The following is a 20,073-nucleotide window of genomic DNA, read 5'->3' on the forward strand; positions in this document are numbered from 1 at the left end:
CCAAATCTAGCTGGAAAGGAAAATTAACATCTCCATGAAGCTTGTCAACATACTGAAGCACAATGTACTGTGTAAAAATCACACTCGTGTGAACTGAGTGGTGCAACTCCCCTCTCTTTCTCTCTCTCTCTCTCTCTGTCTCTCTCTCTCTCTGTCTCTCTCTCTCTCTCTCTCTCTCTCTCTCTCACACACACACACACACACACACACACACACAGTGATTATTTTTTTAATAAAGACTGTAACTGGAATTTGGATGGCAGAATTCAATCTATGCTCAGGGTTCAAGGTTAATTCTGTTAATTTCAATAAAAGTTAGATAGATAGATAGATTTTCCCAGTTTCAATCATTTTCTCAGAAAAAAATAAATGAGAAAAGGACATGGCGTTAAAGTACTCTAAGTATCACTTAGCCAATATTGCACATTTGCTAGAGCGTGTTATACATACACAAACAGAACATAATCATGCATGACATTGTCAGAGCTTTAGGGACATTTTGCTCTCTGTCTCCATCTACTGGAGTTTATGCAAATTGTATATTGTATACAGGACAGCCAACTTTCTCAGCAATAACAGATGTGTCAAATAGAGGTGAAACGCTTGGCAGACAGACAAGAGAGACAGTGGCGTGCTGGTTATTAGTGTTTATTGGTGGTTTTCAGTCTGATAAGTTCAAATTCCACGTAACTCGTTTTTATAATTGGCTATTGGCTTTTAGAATCCTCCTCATCAGGAGAATATCCACGGTCCGGATATCAAAATGCACGTACATTTGACAGATGATGTGTCAAATGTACAGAGGGTACCCAGATATGTCAAAAATGAATGAATAGTTGTAATAAATGTTGTTGAGGATGAATGGGATGTCATATGGGGCAGTGTAGACAATATCAGTGTGCAAGTATGTTAGACTGCAGCAGTTAAAAATCCTGCACTGATGCAAATCAGAATGAACCCACAACCTCTGTACCTAAAATGTAGAATCTCAGTATAGGGACCTACTGTACACTCATTGTGTTTGGTGTCTAAAATACAGGCTTGGATGAATATTTTGCTAGACATATGGTGTAGTCTTACATGAACCCTCTGTCTCTTTGCGTCTGGATCATTCAATTCAAGATGCAACTATTGTTGCTAGCACCTATAGGTATGACATCTTTGCATATTTGTTAGAAATAATATCTTTATGTCTTGGATACAGTGCCGGTTCTAGGCCTTTTGAGGCCCTAGGCAACATATTATACAGAGCCCCCCCCCCCCTCCTGCTTTGCCACGCCGGATAAAATTTTTAAATTTGCCATGAAAATGCTTCAATCTGGTGCACTTTGAGATCAAAATTAAGAAGCTAGGTGGGGGCCACATATGTTTATAAACAAATCCCAAATGTTTATAAACAAATCCCAAATGTTTATAAACAAATCCCAAATGTTTATAAACAAATCCCAAAATGTTTATAAACAAATCCCAAATCCCTTGGTCCTACCCCCCCGACCATGAGACTTACTACAGGTCAACTGGTAGTGGTCCTACCCCCCCCATGAGACTTACAAATCCCAAATGTTTATAAACAAATCCCAAATGTTTGTAAACAAATCCCAAATGTTTATAAACAAATCCCAAAATGTTTATAAACAAATCACAAATGTTTATAAACAAATCACAAATGTTTATAAACAAATACCAAAATGTTTATAAACAAATCCCAAATCCCTTGGTCCTACCCCCCCGACCAGTGCCGGTTCTAGGCCTTTTGAGGCCCTAGGCAACATATTATACAGAGGCCCCCCCCCTCCTGCTTTGCCACGCCGGATAAAAATTGTAAATTTGCCATGAAAATGCTTCAATCTGGTGCACTTTGAGATCAAAATTAAGAAGCTAGGTGGGGGCCACATGTGGCCAGTAGCCCATGTAAGGGATACATGAAAAAAAAAAATCTTCTCCCTGTGACGAGGCACCCTCAGTGGTTGAGGCCCTAGGCGTTCGCCTAGTTCGCCTATGCCTAGAACCGGCCCTGCTTGGATAAAGGTCAACCCTCCTACAAAAACTGGTTGACATAGGATAGGATAGGTTTTGGTGTAGCTGTCAGTGTTTATTGCAACTTTGTGCCTTATTTATTGTAATGTTTTTTTCTGTCACCTGATTTCTATAATAATATGCAATGTATGTGTGTGTGTGTTTGTGCCACAGTGCCAGTGTAATTTGTATATTGACTCTGAGTATGCCCCTGATCTAGTTTTTCTAGGAAGAAGTCGAAACTTCCCAGCTTCAAGTTGCACTGACTGCAGGTGCGTTCATTTTAAGTGGAAGCTGGGACGTTTCTGCGTCTTCTACACTCCGTTCAGGATTACAGGAAGTAAAGCAGAAGGCTCTAGTGCGGCTGCTCACAAACTGTTACGCTAGGGAGACAGACAACACTAAACACATACCACGATGTTCCTGCTGTGTCACAACAACCATAAGAAAGACACTGCTGGATTATAATGCGCACACGGCTCAGATGATGCGATCAGTAACACACTTGATTTGACGACAACAATAAATTTAGAATGTCGCCACGGAGAGATCGGCAACGTCGCTAGCAGCTTTGGAAGCTAGGAGGAGGAACAAGGTAAACAAACGTCACCTCGATGCATTATGTTGGCAGTATAGTAGACACAACTACTGCTAGTTATTTACAGCACATTGTAAGTATTAGTGTTGTTCCCTGGGTGCTAGCCATGTTTCACATGACGCTCGTACTTCGTCATGGCAGAACTATAGTATACCCTGTTTTTGGCACCTTTCTATATTTAAGTGCATTAGCCCTGAAACATGACTGTCATGATGATTACGAGCGTCATAATGTGAACCATGGCTAAGTGTTCATAAACGTTCAGATTTCAAATATAAAGTGCTCACCCCCGGGGCCACTAGTGTTAGAATGTTGTACGGGCAGTTATTATAAGCACCCGTGCATTCCGTATTCTTAAATAAAAAGCATTTTTGTCCAATCGGTGGCCATTTCTCAAAAAGTTATAATGTATCACTGAGTGCAATACACATCCCAACCGAACCGCGTAGTTGAAAGCAGGGCGAAAAATACAGAGAGAAACTGGCCAGCGGTCGGATTAAAATGCTTTTTATTGAAGAATACGGCATGCACGGGTGCTATATAATTATACATGCCCATGCAAAATTCTAACATCTGTGGCCCCGGAGGGAGCACTTTATATTTTAAATCTGAACGTTTATGTACACGTTAGCTTTGTAAATGTATAGCAGGGTGAAGTATAGCGTCATGACTCAGCGCTTATCTTTAGCAGGAGCTGATTCATTGATTGCATATAATTTATTAACAGTTTACAAAAAAAAGCACAGAAGAGTACAGTTAATACATTTACAATGCAAAAAGGATTGAAACCACTATGGCTTGTTTTCATTAGGCAGTTTTATGATAATATTTTGTTTTTTATTATCGTGAGAACGATTGCTTCCATTATGGCAATGCAACTTTTCAGGAATAGAAAGCCTGCAGTTTCTATTAGCTTGAATTCCTCATGGTTGATGTCACTGGTGGACGGTCCCAATACTTCCTTCACAGAAGACATTTGTTGTCGAGAGAAAAAGGAAGGGGGGCAGATCCCTTTACTGTTTGACTCAAAGTGTCTCCTACTAAGTCTCCTATAGACCGATGACCCGTTCATCAAAGTATTTGGCTTTGGAATGCGATAAAAACAAAATAAACCTCCACAAATTCAAACCTTCATGGGGTGTGAAATTAATAGAAAATAAGTATTTTTTTGGGGTGAACTGCTCCTTAAGTGGACAACACTGTTTAAGTTGGGGTCACAAATGTTAGCCATCACTTTCACTGCTTCATTTCATGAAGGATGCAGCTGGCATCTGGTAAGCTGTCGGATCCGAGTCTCCTCCTAAATATTTGACGGGCAATCGATCTGTTCTTCTTTTCATTGGGATTACTTCTCAGTTGTTGCTGTTCCTGGTCTCCCAGCAGCAGCAGAAGAGCATGCTGGACATTGGCAAGTGGCCAGTGTTTGCTTTGCTCCTCCCAGAGGAGCTGCGACTGATCCGCCAGGCGTGTGTGTTTGGCAGCGCTGCAAACGAAGCCCTCTATGTCACTGTTAATGATGAGGTAAGGCCCATGAGTGACTGATATTGAGACTGGTTGTTACACACCAGGGGTATGGAACAAACAGTCAGTCAGTACTTTATCATCACCATGTACTCGCATAGTGAATCACACTCACTATGATTCACATCCTTTTCTGGATCAGTGGCCACTTGAAAATAAAAAAAAGCTATATTAATACATCTTACTGTTTTGTCAATTATTTGGGAGCCCACTTGCAAAATCCTTACGGCCCACAACTGTATTGTACTTTCCACTTATGAATGAATAGAAAAGTCATGGCAACGGGCATCTCACTCAATGGTATTCTGCCCCTCCAACACAACACACACAAACACAGGTATAAGCAGATCAAATGAGGCTATATTTAGTCACAGTCAGAGGCCTAATACCCGAGTGAGCCTTGTTTGTGTCCCACAGGAAGCTATAGTAGAAGTGTCCTTACTCCCCTGCTTCCTTTACAACATTGTGTGGGTCAGGAAAACAATCCATTCAGTCACTGTGGTCAGTGGAGTAGAGCAGTCTGTTTTATCCAGCTCGCTTTGGCTGTAGCGCTACATGAGAACTGTAATGATGAAAACAATGTGATTAGCAGTAGTAGTATATGTAATTGCAAAGTGTTTTTCCCCTGATAAAATGGTGGAATGGTGGATTTGAAAATAATTAAACAATAATAATAATCAAGGGTAATTATATTTACGAGCCACTGTGTTTCAAAACACAACAGCTTTCCTCTTGTCATACTGTAGCTAGCTATGCATCCATCCAGCACCTGCCACAGATACGAGCAGTATCCTGGGTTTGGCTCAAGTGGGCTTGACTAATCTTGTTTTTACAATAAATCCTCAACAGCCATAATCTACTGTGGCATTCTGGAGTGCTGTCTTCTGCTAAATCATCCAGTAGAGCCTGCTACATATTAGTATTTATTCTGCACATTCCTCATCTTTCCTACAGCCCCCAGGAGTTAATACCATGTAAGCCATACATACAGGCTTACAGATCTGTCTGCCTCCTCCTGGATAATAAAAAGTAGCTTCTCAAAACACAACTCGGAGTGGCTTTTCACCGTAGTTGAGAGACTGTCGCCCATCACTGCTGGATTGTGTGTGTGTGTGTGTGTGTGTGTGTTTCCGTGTTTCCAACCCATTTTTTCACGCCAATTGCCTAAACTGTAATCCTGGGCGCTACTCTCCCTCTGCCAACCTGGGAGAGCCCTGAACTGACCTCATGCTTCCTTCAATGCATGAGGAGTGAGCAGGCCGATTCTCATCACCTGACAGGGGGGAGTTTTCCCGGTAGGACGTAGCCCCGGAAGGAACACATTATTCCAACCACTTCCTATCCCCTCTATCAGGCTCCCAGGTTGACCAGTATAGAGACCAGGATTACTGCATGTTTTTGTGAGGGTAACTAGGGTATTGGTTGCTGATGACATAGAGGAAAGAACATGCCCCAGCATCCCCGGCAGGAATCTAACCCGGGACCTTCTAGTTCTAGCAGTGAGGCGACATCGCTACAGACTGTGCCACCATATATATGTAAAGTTTGAAACGGATGTATTACATTTTATTAGTGGTACTATTGATTGATTTTATTTGTTATTCTCAGGTTTTTGCTCTGGGTACCAACTGCAGCGGATGCCTGGGACTTGGGGACCTTCAGAGCACCATCGAGCCGCGAAGGATTGATGTGCTGTGTGGGAAAAAGATTGTGACGCTTAGCTACGGAACAGGACCCCATGTGGTTATCGCTACAGCAGGTGAAATAAATTGATAGTGTGCTGTTGTACTGAAGGCAAGACAGTGTCTTGTTTTTCTTTGTTTTTTGCAGTTGTATAATGCGATTAGTGTTAAGCTACTCTGCATCTTGTAAAGTAGTTTCTATTGTTTTTTTCCCTGCTTTGTTTATCCACTCTTTAAGAAGGCTGGAAATGAATTAGAACCCTATTTGCTCCAGTGGAACCCAATGCAGGTTCACACAGCTGTGTTGGTCCAGTGAGCCCATGAGCATACCTTTGCTCAAGGGGTATAAAACAGTAGTGGAGATGAGACCAGCGATTCGAACCAATGACATTTTAGAAAAATATCATTGAATCAACATTGAAGGAGAGATTGCTCTTTGTCCCCTTACAGATGGAGAGGTGTACGCGTGGGGCCACAATGGTTACAGCCAACTGGGCAATGGGACCACCAACCATGGCATGACCCCGGCCCTGGTCTCCACAAACCTCCTCAGCAAGAGAGTGACGGAGGTGGCCTGCGGCTCCCATCACACTATTGCACTAACAGCAGACGGAGAGGTGACCGCTGTCCTGTCACACCGCAACTAATGGAAGAATGAACTGCAGACTGTACAATGTACAGTCTGCAGTTCGAATGAGTGTTTGTTTTTAATCTATTAAAGGGACTATGACACGGCCCAAAGATATCATATTATAGGATACATACTGTACATCACGTGGTCTCAGTGAAAACGGTCTGATAACACTGCTCTGCCGCTCAGCCTCATCTCACACGCCACTCGCTACTTGTTAGCAATGTTAGGCTAGCAGTTGGGCATTTGTCGTAGTGGCTAAATATGGCATTCAAATATTATTATTTTTATCGAATATCTTGGTTATAATTAAATGGTGTAGATTGGGGGCACAGTGGCACAGTTGGTAGTGCTGTCGGTTTCACTTTTTCTGTGCAGCCAACAATATTGTCTGGCTTTCCTAAGCCGTTTCCCTGCTGTGATTAAACAATCGTGTTCCAGATCTCCCTGCCGAGTTTACATTAACCTTTGAAGAGCCACTTCACCGACTTTGTCCTAGCTTGTCATGAAAATCTGCTTTAAAAGGGTGTAATCTCTTGTCGCAGTGTTGAAAAGTATTCCAAAGTGGCGATTGCAACACCAGAGCGGAGGAGAAACTGCAATGTCTGCACTGCCGACATTGTAATGTATTGGGCCTCAATTTCCCGTTCGTTCGTGTGCGCATGTTCCAGGTGTTTGCATGGGGCTACAACAACTCAGGCCAGGTGGGTTCAGGGTCCACCGCCAACCAGCCCACGCCACGCCGGGTCAGCAGCTGTCTGCAGAACAAGGTGGTGGTGAACATAGCGTGCGGCCAACTCTGCTCCATGGCCGTGCTGGACAATGGAGAGGTAACCCCGCTTCTTTACAATACCAATTTACTATTTAGGCATTTAGCATAGATTCCCCTTCCGCAGCAACAACTTAAATTAAGACCTGAGACCGATTTCTACAAATGTCTTCCGTTTTCTGAAAACGGTTGCTATATCAGTGGTGCTCAAACCTTTTCATGTCAAGGACCCCCAAAATTCTTGTATTTTGTCCGGGCAGGCGGGCACCGGCCTGCCACCTAGGCTCAATGTAAGCTGACAGCGTGTCGCGGGTCCGATCCCGACAGCCTTTGCTGCGTGTCTCTCCCTTTCCTGTCAAACTACTATACTATCAATAAAGGCATGCACTATGTGAAGATAGCCGACATGTTGCATTATGACGCTTTGTGAGTTTGTACGCTGTAATGTATTAATAAAAATCGGTTATTTTAATTATCGGTTAAATTGATTGCACCTGACCTTGCATGTGCTGCATTTGACTTGCAGGCCTACGGATGGGGCTACAACTGTAACGGGCAGCTAGGCCTGGGGAACAATGGCAATCAGCAGACACCCTGCAGGATCGCTGCCCTCCAGGGCGTCAACGTTGTCCAAGTGAGTGCCACACGATGTTGATTCTGTCGACCAAAACTACGACGAATGATTTTCGGCGACTACCTTTTTTCACTGACAAACTAATAAAAACTAAGCTATGATGACAATTTCATCAACAAGCGTACCGGAAACCATTAGAACTAGAAGTCTTCCGGAAAGTCTCAAAAACATGGAACTTATTTCATCGAAATCGTGAATTCGTCCATGAATTCCACAACAATTGTTTATTAGTAATAACTGTTTATTCATATTCCATTTGTATTGTTCACTATACAGATTGCTTGTGGCTATGCCCACACACTGGCCCTTACAGATGAGGGGCTTGTTTACACGTGGGGTGCCAACTCCTACGGGCAGCTGGGGACCGGCAACAAGAGTAACCAGGCTCTTCCCACTCAGATCAACACAGACAAGGAGAGGTTAGTTATATGGACCTTACGTGTGTCTGAGGGAATATACAGTATGACTGACTTACAGTATTCACCAACATGGGGATTGGGAAGAAAAGCATGATGGTGCATTAAGAATTCAGTTTGAGGTACGCGTAAACGGGCATTTGGATTTGTGCCCAGGTTTGGTGTGGGAGGCCAGGCATTAAATGCCAAGTTGCCAACAAACCAAATTTTGGTTGGTAGATCTGCTATTTTCAGCATGGAACCAAGCATAAAATTACTTGTTTTTTGTTCTACTGGCTCTCTTCTCCACTAGTCCCTCTCTAACATTTTAGTCTAGTATTTGTTGACAAAATTGTCAATATATTTAGTTTTAGTCATCATAGCTTAGTTTGTATTTAGTTTTCCTTAGTGAAAAAAAGGTAGTCGATGAAAGGTTGTGGTTTTAGTCGACGAACTCAACACGGCGACCACTGTTTTATTATTTGTCCCAGGATGGTGGAGGTAGCTGCGTGTCACACCAGCCACACATCTGCTGCTAAGACCCAGAGCGGACAGGTTCTGATGTGGGGTCAGTGCCGAGGCCAGGCCGTGGCCAGCCCGCATCTCACCCACTTCAGCAGCACGGACGACGTGTTCGCCTGCTTCGCCACGCCGGCCGTCACCTGGCACCTCCTCACCGTGGGTAAGAGTGGCACAGTGTCCAGTACAGCATCCTTTTGTAGGGCTGTCGCACCATTACAAATTTTAAGTTGACGATTAATTGTCACACAAATGATTGCCATTGAATTGAGGTTTTGGCATTGAACATTTGAATATATAAATACAAATATACCGGTCATTTGTTTGGTTTTACAAATTGCGCAGGGCAGATATTACAAATAAATTAAATATACAAAGGAATTACTGCCAACATTTAATAATTCAAAAATTGCATTTTTCAACATGAAAACGATTATGAAAAAGAATCACGCTTATCTCAAATATTTGCGATTAGATGATTTATGTCATAAATGTGACAGGCCTAATCCTTTGCGGATGATTCTCATCAGTGGTTCTCAAAGTTCTGGATTTCAAGGACCCCCAGGCCACAGACCCCCACAACTCTCAGAGTTTCAGACATAACCACTGGATTCACATATTTAAAGCAAAAATGACACCGTTGAGTTAAATGGTAGGCTTCTGGAATGGGTATTATATAACGGTTATACAATAATAATTTATTATAACCTGCTCATGGGAAATCACTGAATCAGATAATTGTTTCCACTCAAAACATTGTGTGTTTCTAAATGGTATAATGGTTTCCAACAAAACCTCAGAGGATTCCACTAATTACTTTCTCCCTCTCCCTTCTCGGCTTGAAGATGTGCTAATTAGTGTAATAACCTGAACCTTTGCATTTATTCTGCTCTCCGTGGTACATCATAAGCGTTAATGTATTTGCAGTCTTCATAAAAAGAGGGCAGATCTTTTGTAAAATTATGAAAGATTCATATACTGTACTTTGGCTGTTTGTCAGATACCCACATCTTATTATACATGAAAAAACATGCATATAATAGATTATTTTCATTTATTTTATTTTTTAACGATGACGCTTCCTTCTCTGTGTGGCAGATGGCGATGACTATCTGACCGTGGCTCAGTCTCTGAAGAGGGAATTCGACAGCCCAGAGATTTCAGACTTGAAGTTCCTGGTTGATGGGAAATGCATCCATGTTCACAAAGCCCTGCTCAAAATCAGGTACACAAACCATGATACTGAGGTAGCCAATTAAGTTGCAGCTACTTTTCTCTCCCAATTTAGTTGTTGTGTCCCAACCATCCCGCACATTTATGCATTTCTGTCTTAAAACAAAAGTCGTTGATCTGCAATTGTTGATAAATCCGGGAAGAAATTAATTTTTTTTGAATATATATTTGCTTCTGGAGGTCTCTGGCACAAAATATATTTGCGATGTGGGGGTCTGCAGCCAAATGCAATAATGCATATAATGTTGGGGGTCCTTGACATGAAAAGGTTTTAGCACCACTAATATAGCAACATAGGTTTTAGCACCACTAATATAGCAACATAGGTTTTAGCACCACTAATATAGCAACATAGGTTTTAGCACCACTAATATAGCAACATAGGTTTTAGCACCACTAATATAGCAACATAGGTTTTAGCACCACTAATATAGCAACATAGGTTTTTCAGAGAACGTAGTATTTAGAAGACATATAGAATCTGCCTGAGGTCCTAACGGGTTAAGGGCCCCCGCTTTGGGTGTTATGGCCGCCCTACCCTTTCCTGTTGATGTCACGAGGATGCGTTGACAGAGCTATAGTTTCCCCTTTTTTCTTTTTATAACACACACGGCCGGCTGCGAGGAGGAAGGAGTCTCACCGTCTGCAGACACCGGCTCTCAGTCCACTCTGTCCAAACAAACACACAATCATGATCTTCTTGATCCTCTTTGATCTGGTCAGAGAATTAATCATGGAGAATGACAATCATTCTTCTTGCAGCTTCAAGCAGCGTGTTGGAGGAAAACAGCAGCACGCACCGGGCGACATTTAAACCCATTTAGACCTGAGGCTGATTCTGGAAATGGGTCGTCAGTTTTCTGAAAATAACGTACAAGTATGTTTCTGTCAGTGGTTCTAAAATGTGTCAAGGACACCAGCCCCTCATCTGAACCCCAGAAGCAAAGATTTTAGTTAAACATGTTTGCTTTAAAAAGTGTATAACGATTTGCACCCCCCCCCCCCCCCAAAAAAAAACAAATCTACAAGCATTTCTAATAGAGGGACATATTTGAACGCAATGCATGTGATGTCATGTTTATATATCAATATCAGCATAACCTCTTCAGAGTCTCCCTTGATGTGTTTCAGGTGTGAGCATTTCCGTGCACTGCTGAATGAGAGCGATGAGGAATCGATTGAGATCCACCAGTTCTCATACCTGGTGTACAGAGCCTTCCTAGAATACTTGTACACTGACAGCATCAACCTGCCACCAGAGGACGCTATAGGTAACCTCAGCCTGTGTGATCACAGATGTGATCATAGATATTTAAAAAAATCACACGCATGTGAACTGAGTGTTGCAACTCTCCTCTCCCCCTGCCTCTCTCTCTCTCTCTCTGTCTCTAATTAGCAGGCAACAGTGCAACACTATCTCTCTCTCTCTGTTTCTGGCACAACAGTGCCACTTTTGCCCCTACTGGTACTCTAAACATAGTCACGTTGCTGTTCTTGGAATGGTTGCACCACTCAAAAATAGATGCCTCATTGGCCGCTCCAGTTCGTTAGAGCGATGTGTGTTGACGGGAGGGCGGAAGAATTTACACTGGGAAAGGAAGTACGCCGGAAGAGTGGAAGGCACGCTATGAGTTCAAGTCCGTTGCTCTCCCCAGGTTGGCGGAGGGTGTGTAGAGCCCAGGATCACATTAGATAATTGACACAGGAGTGAAAATAAGTTACAAAATCGTGGGATATAAATAAAAAAGAAAAGCGAGTACTTTATCCACCACTGGCTGTGTGTGCACTCACTGCAGGGCTGCTGGACCTGGCCACGTACTACAGAGAGAACCGGCTGAAGAGGCTGTGTCAGGAGACCATCAAGAGAGGCATCTCTGAGGAGAACGCCATCACGCTGCTCTGTGCCGCTGTCAAGTACGAGGCGCGGGTGAGTCACTCTGCTGCTCCCTTCCTGCACACCACACCGCAGTCAACAACAACACGGATGGAAGTGCTTTTGTCACTGTGATACGATCATCATACGATGGAACTTAATTGCTCCCGGGGGGGGGGGGGGGGGGGGGGGCGTGTGTGTGTTCCATAGGGAAGATATGGCAGTTGACCAATCAGCACAAGCTGATGCTCAGTCCTTTAATGACTACCTCGCCCAGGGAAAATGAAGGCTGGGTATCTGATAAATATATCTGTGCCATTGAAAATGTATGGGATGTATAATCCCTCTAATAGCGTGAAATCAGACATGGGCACATGATCCAAACTGGTTTTAACTACTATTTATGTTCAAGCTAATTAAGTGCTCAGCGTGCTCACTTAACTTCAGACTTGACATTTAACCACTTGAACCCCAGCATCCCTATTCTGGAGGAGCAATTGCCAAAAAATAGCCGATTGTGAGTTTGTAGATCAGCTGTTTTGGCGAGGAAGTTTGGTGGTCCGTCTTACTAAGCCTAGTTTAAGTGGTTAAACAGAAGGGATATTGATATATTATAAATCTACCCCTGGACTTGCATCATGGCACCCTAGCGTGACACAGCACCCACTTTGAGAAGCCTTGGCATAATGGCTAGCTGCTCAAGAACCTTACGGGCACATCCAAAACATTATCAATACATTTGGCTGGACTTTTCTTTCTATACTGAGCTCAGCAACGCCCTGCACATAGAGACACACAGACACACATTGTTTACACCCATCACATATAGTTTCCTGAATTTAGATTGTCTAACTTGAAATGAAGTTGATGTGCAACTTTAAATTATTATATTAGCTTATCATTGACAATGGATGATGTGTGTGTTCTCTGAATACGTTTATGCCAAGATGTCTTCTGATGTCTACTCTAAATTGAGAAGCTTATATATTCTTTGAGTTTACATAAAATAAATTAAAATGATGATCTGGCGATACTACATTTGCTCACCAGTTTGCAAAATGATTGTCTACATAAAGATGTGATCCCACCCCTCGACTATGCACCAAAATAATGCTCAATCTGATATCAAGGGGGCGATGTGGTTTGTAACCATCGGAGCAAATGGAGAAGAGTTTTTGTGAGGTGCTTGAAAAGAGCCTGGACTACATTTACTACCTCTAGTAGCAACCGTAGTGGACACTTTTTCATGATTGGCTGCCTTGTCTCTAGGCTGCCTCTAAGCCAATGGGAGACTTAACCATAAAACCCATAGTCTGAAGGCATAGATCCCATACTCTGAACATCGCAACACGAAGCTGTGAGCTGAGGCAGAGGCTGCGGCACAAAAACTGATTATACTGTAGAATGTACAGTATAGTGTGTAGATGTTCATAAAAGAAAGCTTTCTGCACCTGGCAGTTATGACCGAGTCATTCTTTAAATGCAGGTAGTCTTTTTAAAGAAACAACGGAGGATCATTGAAAAGAAAAGGCGCTATTTGAGGAACACATTGCCTTGAACAGGCAATAGAGTGGAAGACAATTCCCAGACAGCATCATGAGCCTGTGACCTGGAGACCTTGTATGAGTGCACACCCACTCCATTTCAAATGAGCCTGTGACCTGGAGTCCATGTATGAGTGCACACCCACTCCATTTCAAATGAGCCTGTGACCTAGAGTCCTGGTAGGAGTTCACCCCCACTTTCGGAAATCAATTCAAAGCTAGGTACAGCTACATACTGTTTTTCCACCAGGGCGAAGGCTTGGGGAGAGAGTATGTTTTGCACTCTGTCCGTCCATCCGTCCGTCAGTGTTTGTGTGTGTGTCTGTCCGTCTGTCTGTGGACAGCTAATCTCTGGCACCGATGGCTTGATCGCAGCCATACTCTGAGTCTGCACACACACTCCCTGAATGCCACAGCTGAACCTCTGCCCCAAGGTTTTCACATTGGCCTCTTATAGCGACACCAGGAGGCCGCTTTGTGCGAAACACTTTTTTGGACAGTACACCTTAGGGCATTAAGCAACTAGTCGACTAGTTTACTAGTCGACTAGTAAATCCACTAGTCGACCTTGTTGGTAGTGGTACTAGTTGATAAGGGGATTTTCTTTTCCCGATTTTGTAGGCCTCAAGATCAGGTAGATTATAGTTATGTACACAGCTAGTGGCCAGTTTCGGGACACACAACCCTGTTGTCTTTAAGTGCACTAGCTGTTTCTATGGGCCAATGCTACTCTCTGTTGTTGTGCTCCGCAGCATTGACCAGTCCAGCCCTCTTCATTTTTAGGACCTGGAGGATTTCTGCTTCAAGTTCTGTGTCAACCACCTTACGGCGGTCACCCAGACCCAGGCTTTCGCAGACATGGACCACGAGCTGCTTAAGAACTTCATCAGTAAAGCTAGCCGCTACGGCGCCTTCAGAAACTGACTAGCAGTGGCACTGGTGAGATCAGACATGGGACAGGATGGGAACAAAACCGAGCCAACATCCAAAGACTAAAACATCCAGCGGATTGGCTTTTGGTGATGCAGTAAAAGCGAGAAAAACAGGGGTGCCGGGAGGCTGTGTTCGGGGTCTTTGAGGCCGGAACCCCCAAGGGAGTCCAGCCACGGCCCGAAACCCAGCGCTCCTCGCACCGGTTTTCTCACTTTCACTGGTTTCTCACTTTTACTGTAACATATATACCGTACTTGGTAGCTCACCAGTGTCACTCACTGAAAATAACACAGCTCCAAGCCAAGTTATTTGTTACCTAGTGTGGATAGCTTGATGCTTGTGAGAGCGACAGTCAGCCATGACTGTAAACGAAGACAAACAAAGCATTAAATATGAGAGGAAGCCGAGAAGACTATGACTGGCCTTCATCTCACAGTGTGTTCATCAAAATGTTTTTTTTTTGTAATGTCAACAACATGCTGCGATGCGTTGTGAGCTTGTAGATGGGCTATTGTCAGTGCACAGCATTGGCATGCGACTAAGTATAACTCACCCTTCTGTTCTAGTTGTCATGAATGGAGATCAGTCAGATGTCACTAAATACCAATTGAGCTTTATGCATCGGAGGGCAGAGGGGGTTCAAAGAGGCATGGCCCATTCCACATTACAAAACAGCAACCATATTCACATTTGATAAGCTGCAGGGTTCCCACGAATCCCACGGTCTCAGGAAAATCCTGGAAAAGTTAATGGAATTTTTAAATGGGGCCTAGAACATTTTTGGGAAGATGGACATAAATTATCTATGACATTTTGGAAAAGCTTTTTGAATTGGACATGAATGTCTCATTATTAGATCCTCGTTAACAAATTACCTGAGTTTCAAATAAATCTCAAGGTTGATCTTGCATTATCAGATGAATTAAAGTAGTTGTTTTGACTCGTACATGCAGAACCTTGGCTAATTAGTTATGAAAAATCATGGAAAACTTGGTGTTTCTTTATAGTGGTAACTTTGCAAGCACTAAATGTAAAACTTGGAATGTCATTGGTATGTCACTGGAGTTGCCAAGCAAGAAATGCTTATGTGGCAGACCATAATCCCTCAAAGGCCAAAACTCTGCTTTTGATTTAAAATAATAGTTGTTTCTGTCATTGGATCTGGAAACTTACAACCTTGTTTATGTGAATCATCTCTCACGCATACACACATGATGACAAAACTCGGTTAAAATCGGACCATAATCCCTCAAAGGCCAAAATCCAGATTTTGACATAAAATATTGTTTTTATAAGCTACAGCAACATCTGACAGATTTTTGGTATTGTCTTTCAGTTTTTAACTGATTAGTTTCCAGAAAGCGATTTTGTTAACCCATTAAGACCTGAGGCCGATGCAACATATCGTCTCTGTCAGGTGGAAACCTAATGTGTCCAAACGGTTACTTTTCAAGATTCAAATTAAAACAAGTCACAAGTTTCAAACTTGTGGATCTGCTCTCTTCTAAGAGGTTTCTGCCCCAAATCAACAAAATGCCTGCTAAGTCCTAAGAGTTTTCTGAAAAACGTATGTTGCTATATATATGTGTAAATAAAAATAAAAGATGCAGCCCCGGTTTTAATGGGTTAAAGCTTGAATAGTCTCACGAATATTGGGATGTCGGAACTTTTCTGAACACGTTTAGTTGCCCGTACAGTACATGTAGTATTGTCATGTTAACAGTAAAGATTGTCTAACTAAATCCTGCACATATTACCCTGGCTTCTACCACCACAAAATCCAATACATCTATAAAATACAGACTTTGAAAATAAGAGCAATAATGATGACCTTTACCACTTAAACCCTATAGACATACTGGTTGAATGGAGTCCCCCAGGGCTCTATACTGGGACCGCTAGTATTAACCTCTACACCAAATCACTTCAGGGAAAATACTAGCCAATCTACAAATGTACGTCTCTCATAGTGACTCATTGTAATCTTGTAGATCACCTATTTTTGCAGATTGTTCGTTATAGGGTTGATTGGTTAAGTTTACCAGCCTTGTTTAAAAACATACTGTCAGAATATGCTTTTCTTTCGTTTAAGTGCTAAAATTAATGTTTGAGATTGTTTTTGCCATGCAATGAGGGTGAATGGAACCACCACTCCTTGGTCACAGAGCACAGAAGCCACACATGGATGGATACTAGATAGACTACAATAGTTGGACTTCAGAGTTTCTATAAATCACTTTAAAGATGTTGAACAATCAATGTTAAAGTTATCAACCACTAACCATTTGTATCCCAATTTTGGGCATAGGTGATGATTAAAAAAATCAAATGAATAAATTATACTTGGCAGATGTACAAGCTCAGAACGCCTCTTGATCGGCTATTTTGGAAATGGTGTGTATCCTTTATGTGATTACGTCTATTGGAGAGAAATATTGTATGTCCTCTATCAACTGCCCTATCTTTTGAATGCAAAAAGGGTACATTATATATTTGTACTGTGTACTGTATATTGTACTGTAATGCATACAGGAGCTGGAGGTACATTATACAGTGTACTGTAATATGAACAGGAACTAGAGGAAGAGCCTTCACTTTGTTCTGCCTTTATTCCCAAACACATGAATGAAGTAGCATTTTTATGATCAAGTGATACTAGCTGGTTCATTACTATAGGGATATGCTTCATAATATCATTGCATTTTTCTTTTTTTCTTTTTTTTACTTAAAAGTTATTATGGTCTTATCTGACCAATGTGATTGTACTTTTTTTTGTCTAGTATTTAGCCACTTATTTTGTGTAACTATTTGCGTTTGCCATCCTTACCACCGTTTTCCATTAATGTTCACACACTTTTGTTTTCTTAGCAGCAGGCTGGGAGTAAAACGTTGCAGTCAATCCGTCACCTCTTTAAGCGCAATACTGCTTATTCCAATGTCTAAACATTGTTTTGGAAAGGGAGGCAAGATTATTACATTTTGACGTCATTGAGAACTTCTGATAAAAAATAATTCGGGGACACTGCACCCCAAGATGTCCTGACATTTTGTCCCTAGCATTAAAATGTGACTGACCTATAGCTGGAAATTAGACTTCCCACACAAAACAGAGTAACAGACTCCCACTGTCAATTCACTATCACATTTACATCCTGTAGAAAGATGATGCATCCCATACCCACTGTCCTCTCATAAAAGTTTGTGATGAGTTATATTTTATATTGACTTACCTAGTTTTTGGTCAGTTGCCTCGCTACTTTTTGACTTTGCAATGCACCATGTATTCCTGCCTAAATATCCCTTTCCATGCACGCACAGTAGCTGTATGTGGTATTGTGATTCACACTTAACATGGACAAAATGTCCTATTATCCTGGGAGGCCGTTTGGTGTATTTTACACCTGAATTTTAACCACACGAACCCTAGAGTCCCTATTCTGGGCATGTCAATAATGGAACACGCCACATTGTGAGCTATTGTCGGCGAAGAGATTGTAGAGGGTGGGAAATTACGGGGGCCCAAGTACAGACTTAAGTGGTTAATTCCAGGTGTTATGTGTAATATGCTCTCGGGTGCTCTGAGTGACGCAGGCTACCAACGTTCATAATCGACCCTCTGCTGTATGTGCAGGTGGAAATGCCATATGTTGACACATGCATACTGTCTTCATGTATTACCTGTCTGTGATGTTTCACTGTCAAATGCAACCAATGTGCTTGGAGAGTTCTGTATGTTTACAAAGAGGTTCACCTGTGGTTTCACGCCCTTTGTTTACACAGGATAGCATGTTAGGGTCGTCACTATGTTCCTAGCGTCCTCTGTTCCCTTATAGTGTTGGGGATTAGACCGCCAGGGGTCCAGCGACCCTTACAGCTCTCAGAGTTGAATAAACACTGACAATGTTAATTTAACTGAGAGTTACAGACCCACAAGCGTCCATTTGGGGTCCCCCGTCCCCACATTGACAAGCAGTGGATTTAGGGTTGGTTAACATGGGGCTGAGCGTTTAGGGCTGGGGTCAACAGGGCGGAGGGAACATGGATAAGTCTGGTTGTTTTGTATCACTGTATTACTCTCCTTGCTATCACCTTGTACTGAGTCCACATGACTGCATGTCTGTTGTAATTGCCAACTTGTTGAATGCTGTCCTGTCCCAGTTTAGAAATTATTCCACATAAGCTTCTCTCTCGCTTAATCAAATGATATATATATCTACACACTGTATATAAAATATGCTTTTAATTTACTTAAACAGGCCAATTAAAACATTTTGAATATTTTGGTAAATATTAAGTTGTCTTGTATTCTCATTGAAAATGCTATAGCCTATGCTATGTACATTAGCCTCACGTAGTGCATTTGACTGACTGAAGGCAAGTCTACCAAATGATTAAAATAAGGAGTTGAACATTTAGGCAATAACTGCATTTTGCAACGAGTTTTTGCCTCAGGCCACAGCTAAAGCACCATCTCCCATCAACTGAATGCCTGCAAAGTTACATGTAAATGTAATATTTTGCTCTTGACAACAAAACATTGAAGCTGGGGGACGACCGTTCTGAGCCACAGAGAGGCAGTGTTTCCCACTGTAAAGAGGATGAGACATACTGCATAGCATTATGCAGTATGCATATAGCTGCATAGCTCTGACTTACAGGTGGTAGCTTGCAGTGTGTGCATGTTGCCATGTTTTTACATTGGCAATGCTCCAATTAAATTGCTCAAGAGCTTCCTGATTAGTAGATTTTGCAATAGGCTTCCAGTAGCCTGCTCAAACAAGTTATTACAGACACAGTCTTACTGGATTTGATGTTCCCTAAATGTGTCAAGAAACATTTCATATCGCTGCTGTCAGGTAGAAACCTCATATCTCCACATTGCCGCTTACTATGCACCCCCAACACACACACACACACACACACACACTATGCCGCTGCCCGCCCCCCAACACACATTCACTATGCTGCCCCCCCCCCAAACACACACACACTATGCCACCGCCCGCCCCCAACACACACACGCACAAAAACATTGATCTGATGTGGTTACAGTAAGTGATGACTTGCATGGATTTTTGAACATAAGATATTTGCACATTTAGAGAAAACATGGGACACACATGTCACAAAAGTTAAAATTTTAAAATAGCAGATCTACAAGCTCAATTAAAGATTGTAGCGCAGCTATTTTCACTACTTTAAAAATGATGTGGACAAGGTTTCCACCCGACACCGATGATATGAATGTTTAGACATTTACTCGCTGGAGTTGGTACTATTCCCTAAAAATGTACCAAGAAATATTTCGCAAGGCAACGTGCCTTTGTTTCTTCATAATGAAAGCCAAATTGGTTTCCTGCCATTCCACTTAATGTGTGCACTGTGTGTGCAGACCTAGCCCAAGATTTATACTCTCGTAGAGAGATTAGTCAGAATCTGAAAAAAATAACTCTACGAGAGTCTAAATCTTGGGCTAGTGCAGACCCAGAACTTTGCTGTTCAGTGCTGGGTCTATATTGCAGACAGTGCTTCTTATCTGAATCATGGGGAGAACCCTTTATCAACCATGAAGTCAGGATGCAAATATATTTCTCGATCTGTTTTTGAGCCCACACTCTGTGGTACCTATTCCGTGCCCACAGGTTTAGCAACGTGTTCTGTTGAGTACATTTACTCATCTACAGTATGTACTTACGTAAGTACAGTTTTGAGGTACATTGACTTA

General features: G+C 42.3%; 1 protein-coding gene across 3 annotated transcripts; it reads left to right on the forward strand.

The window, feature by feature from the left end:
- The first annotated feature begins 2,357 nt into the window (after nucleotides 1-2,357).
- Nucleotides 2,358-18,632, forward strand: rcbtb2 (regulator of chromosome condensation (RCC1) and BTB (POZ) domain containing protein 2). Of its 3 annotated transcripts, none has more exons than XM_080772804.1 (12): nucleotides 2,358-2,611; nucleotides 3,971-4,135; nucleotides 5,744-5,894; nucleotides 6,268-6,434; nucleotides 7,120-7,278; nucleotides 7,744-7,851; nucleotides 8,128-8,270; nucleotides 8,738-8,928; nucleotides 9,864-9,990; nucleotides 11,130-11,269; nucleotides 11,795-11,925; nucleotides 14,199-18,632. In XM_080772804.1, exons 2-12 carry the CDS (start codon nucleotides 4,010-4,012, stop codon nucleotides 14,337-14,339), a joined length of 1,584 nt encoding a protein of 527 aa, XP_080628930.1. In that variant the 5' UTR covers nucleotides 2,358-2,611; nucleotides 3,971-4,009; the 3' UTR covers nucleotides 14,340-18,632. The 3 variants fall into 3 exon arrangements, with proteins under 3 accessions (XP_080628930.1, XP_080628931.1, XP_080628932.1); XM_080772805.1 differs by having other exon boundaries at nucleotides 3,995-4,135; XM_080772806.1 differs by having other exon boundaries at nucleotides 14,168-14,284.
- The last annotated feature ends 1,441 nt before the right edge of the window (nucleotides 18,633-20,073 follow it).

The sequence above is a fragment of the Protomyctophum bolini genome (assembly GCF_963924005.1).
Source record: "Protomyctophum bolini genome assembly, chromosome: 9".
NCBI lineage: Eukaryota > Metazoa > Chordata > Actinopteri > Myctophiformes > Myctophidae > Protomyctophum > Protomyctophum bolini.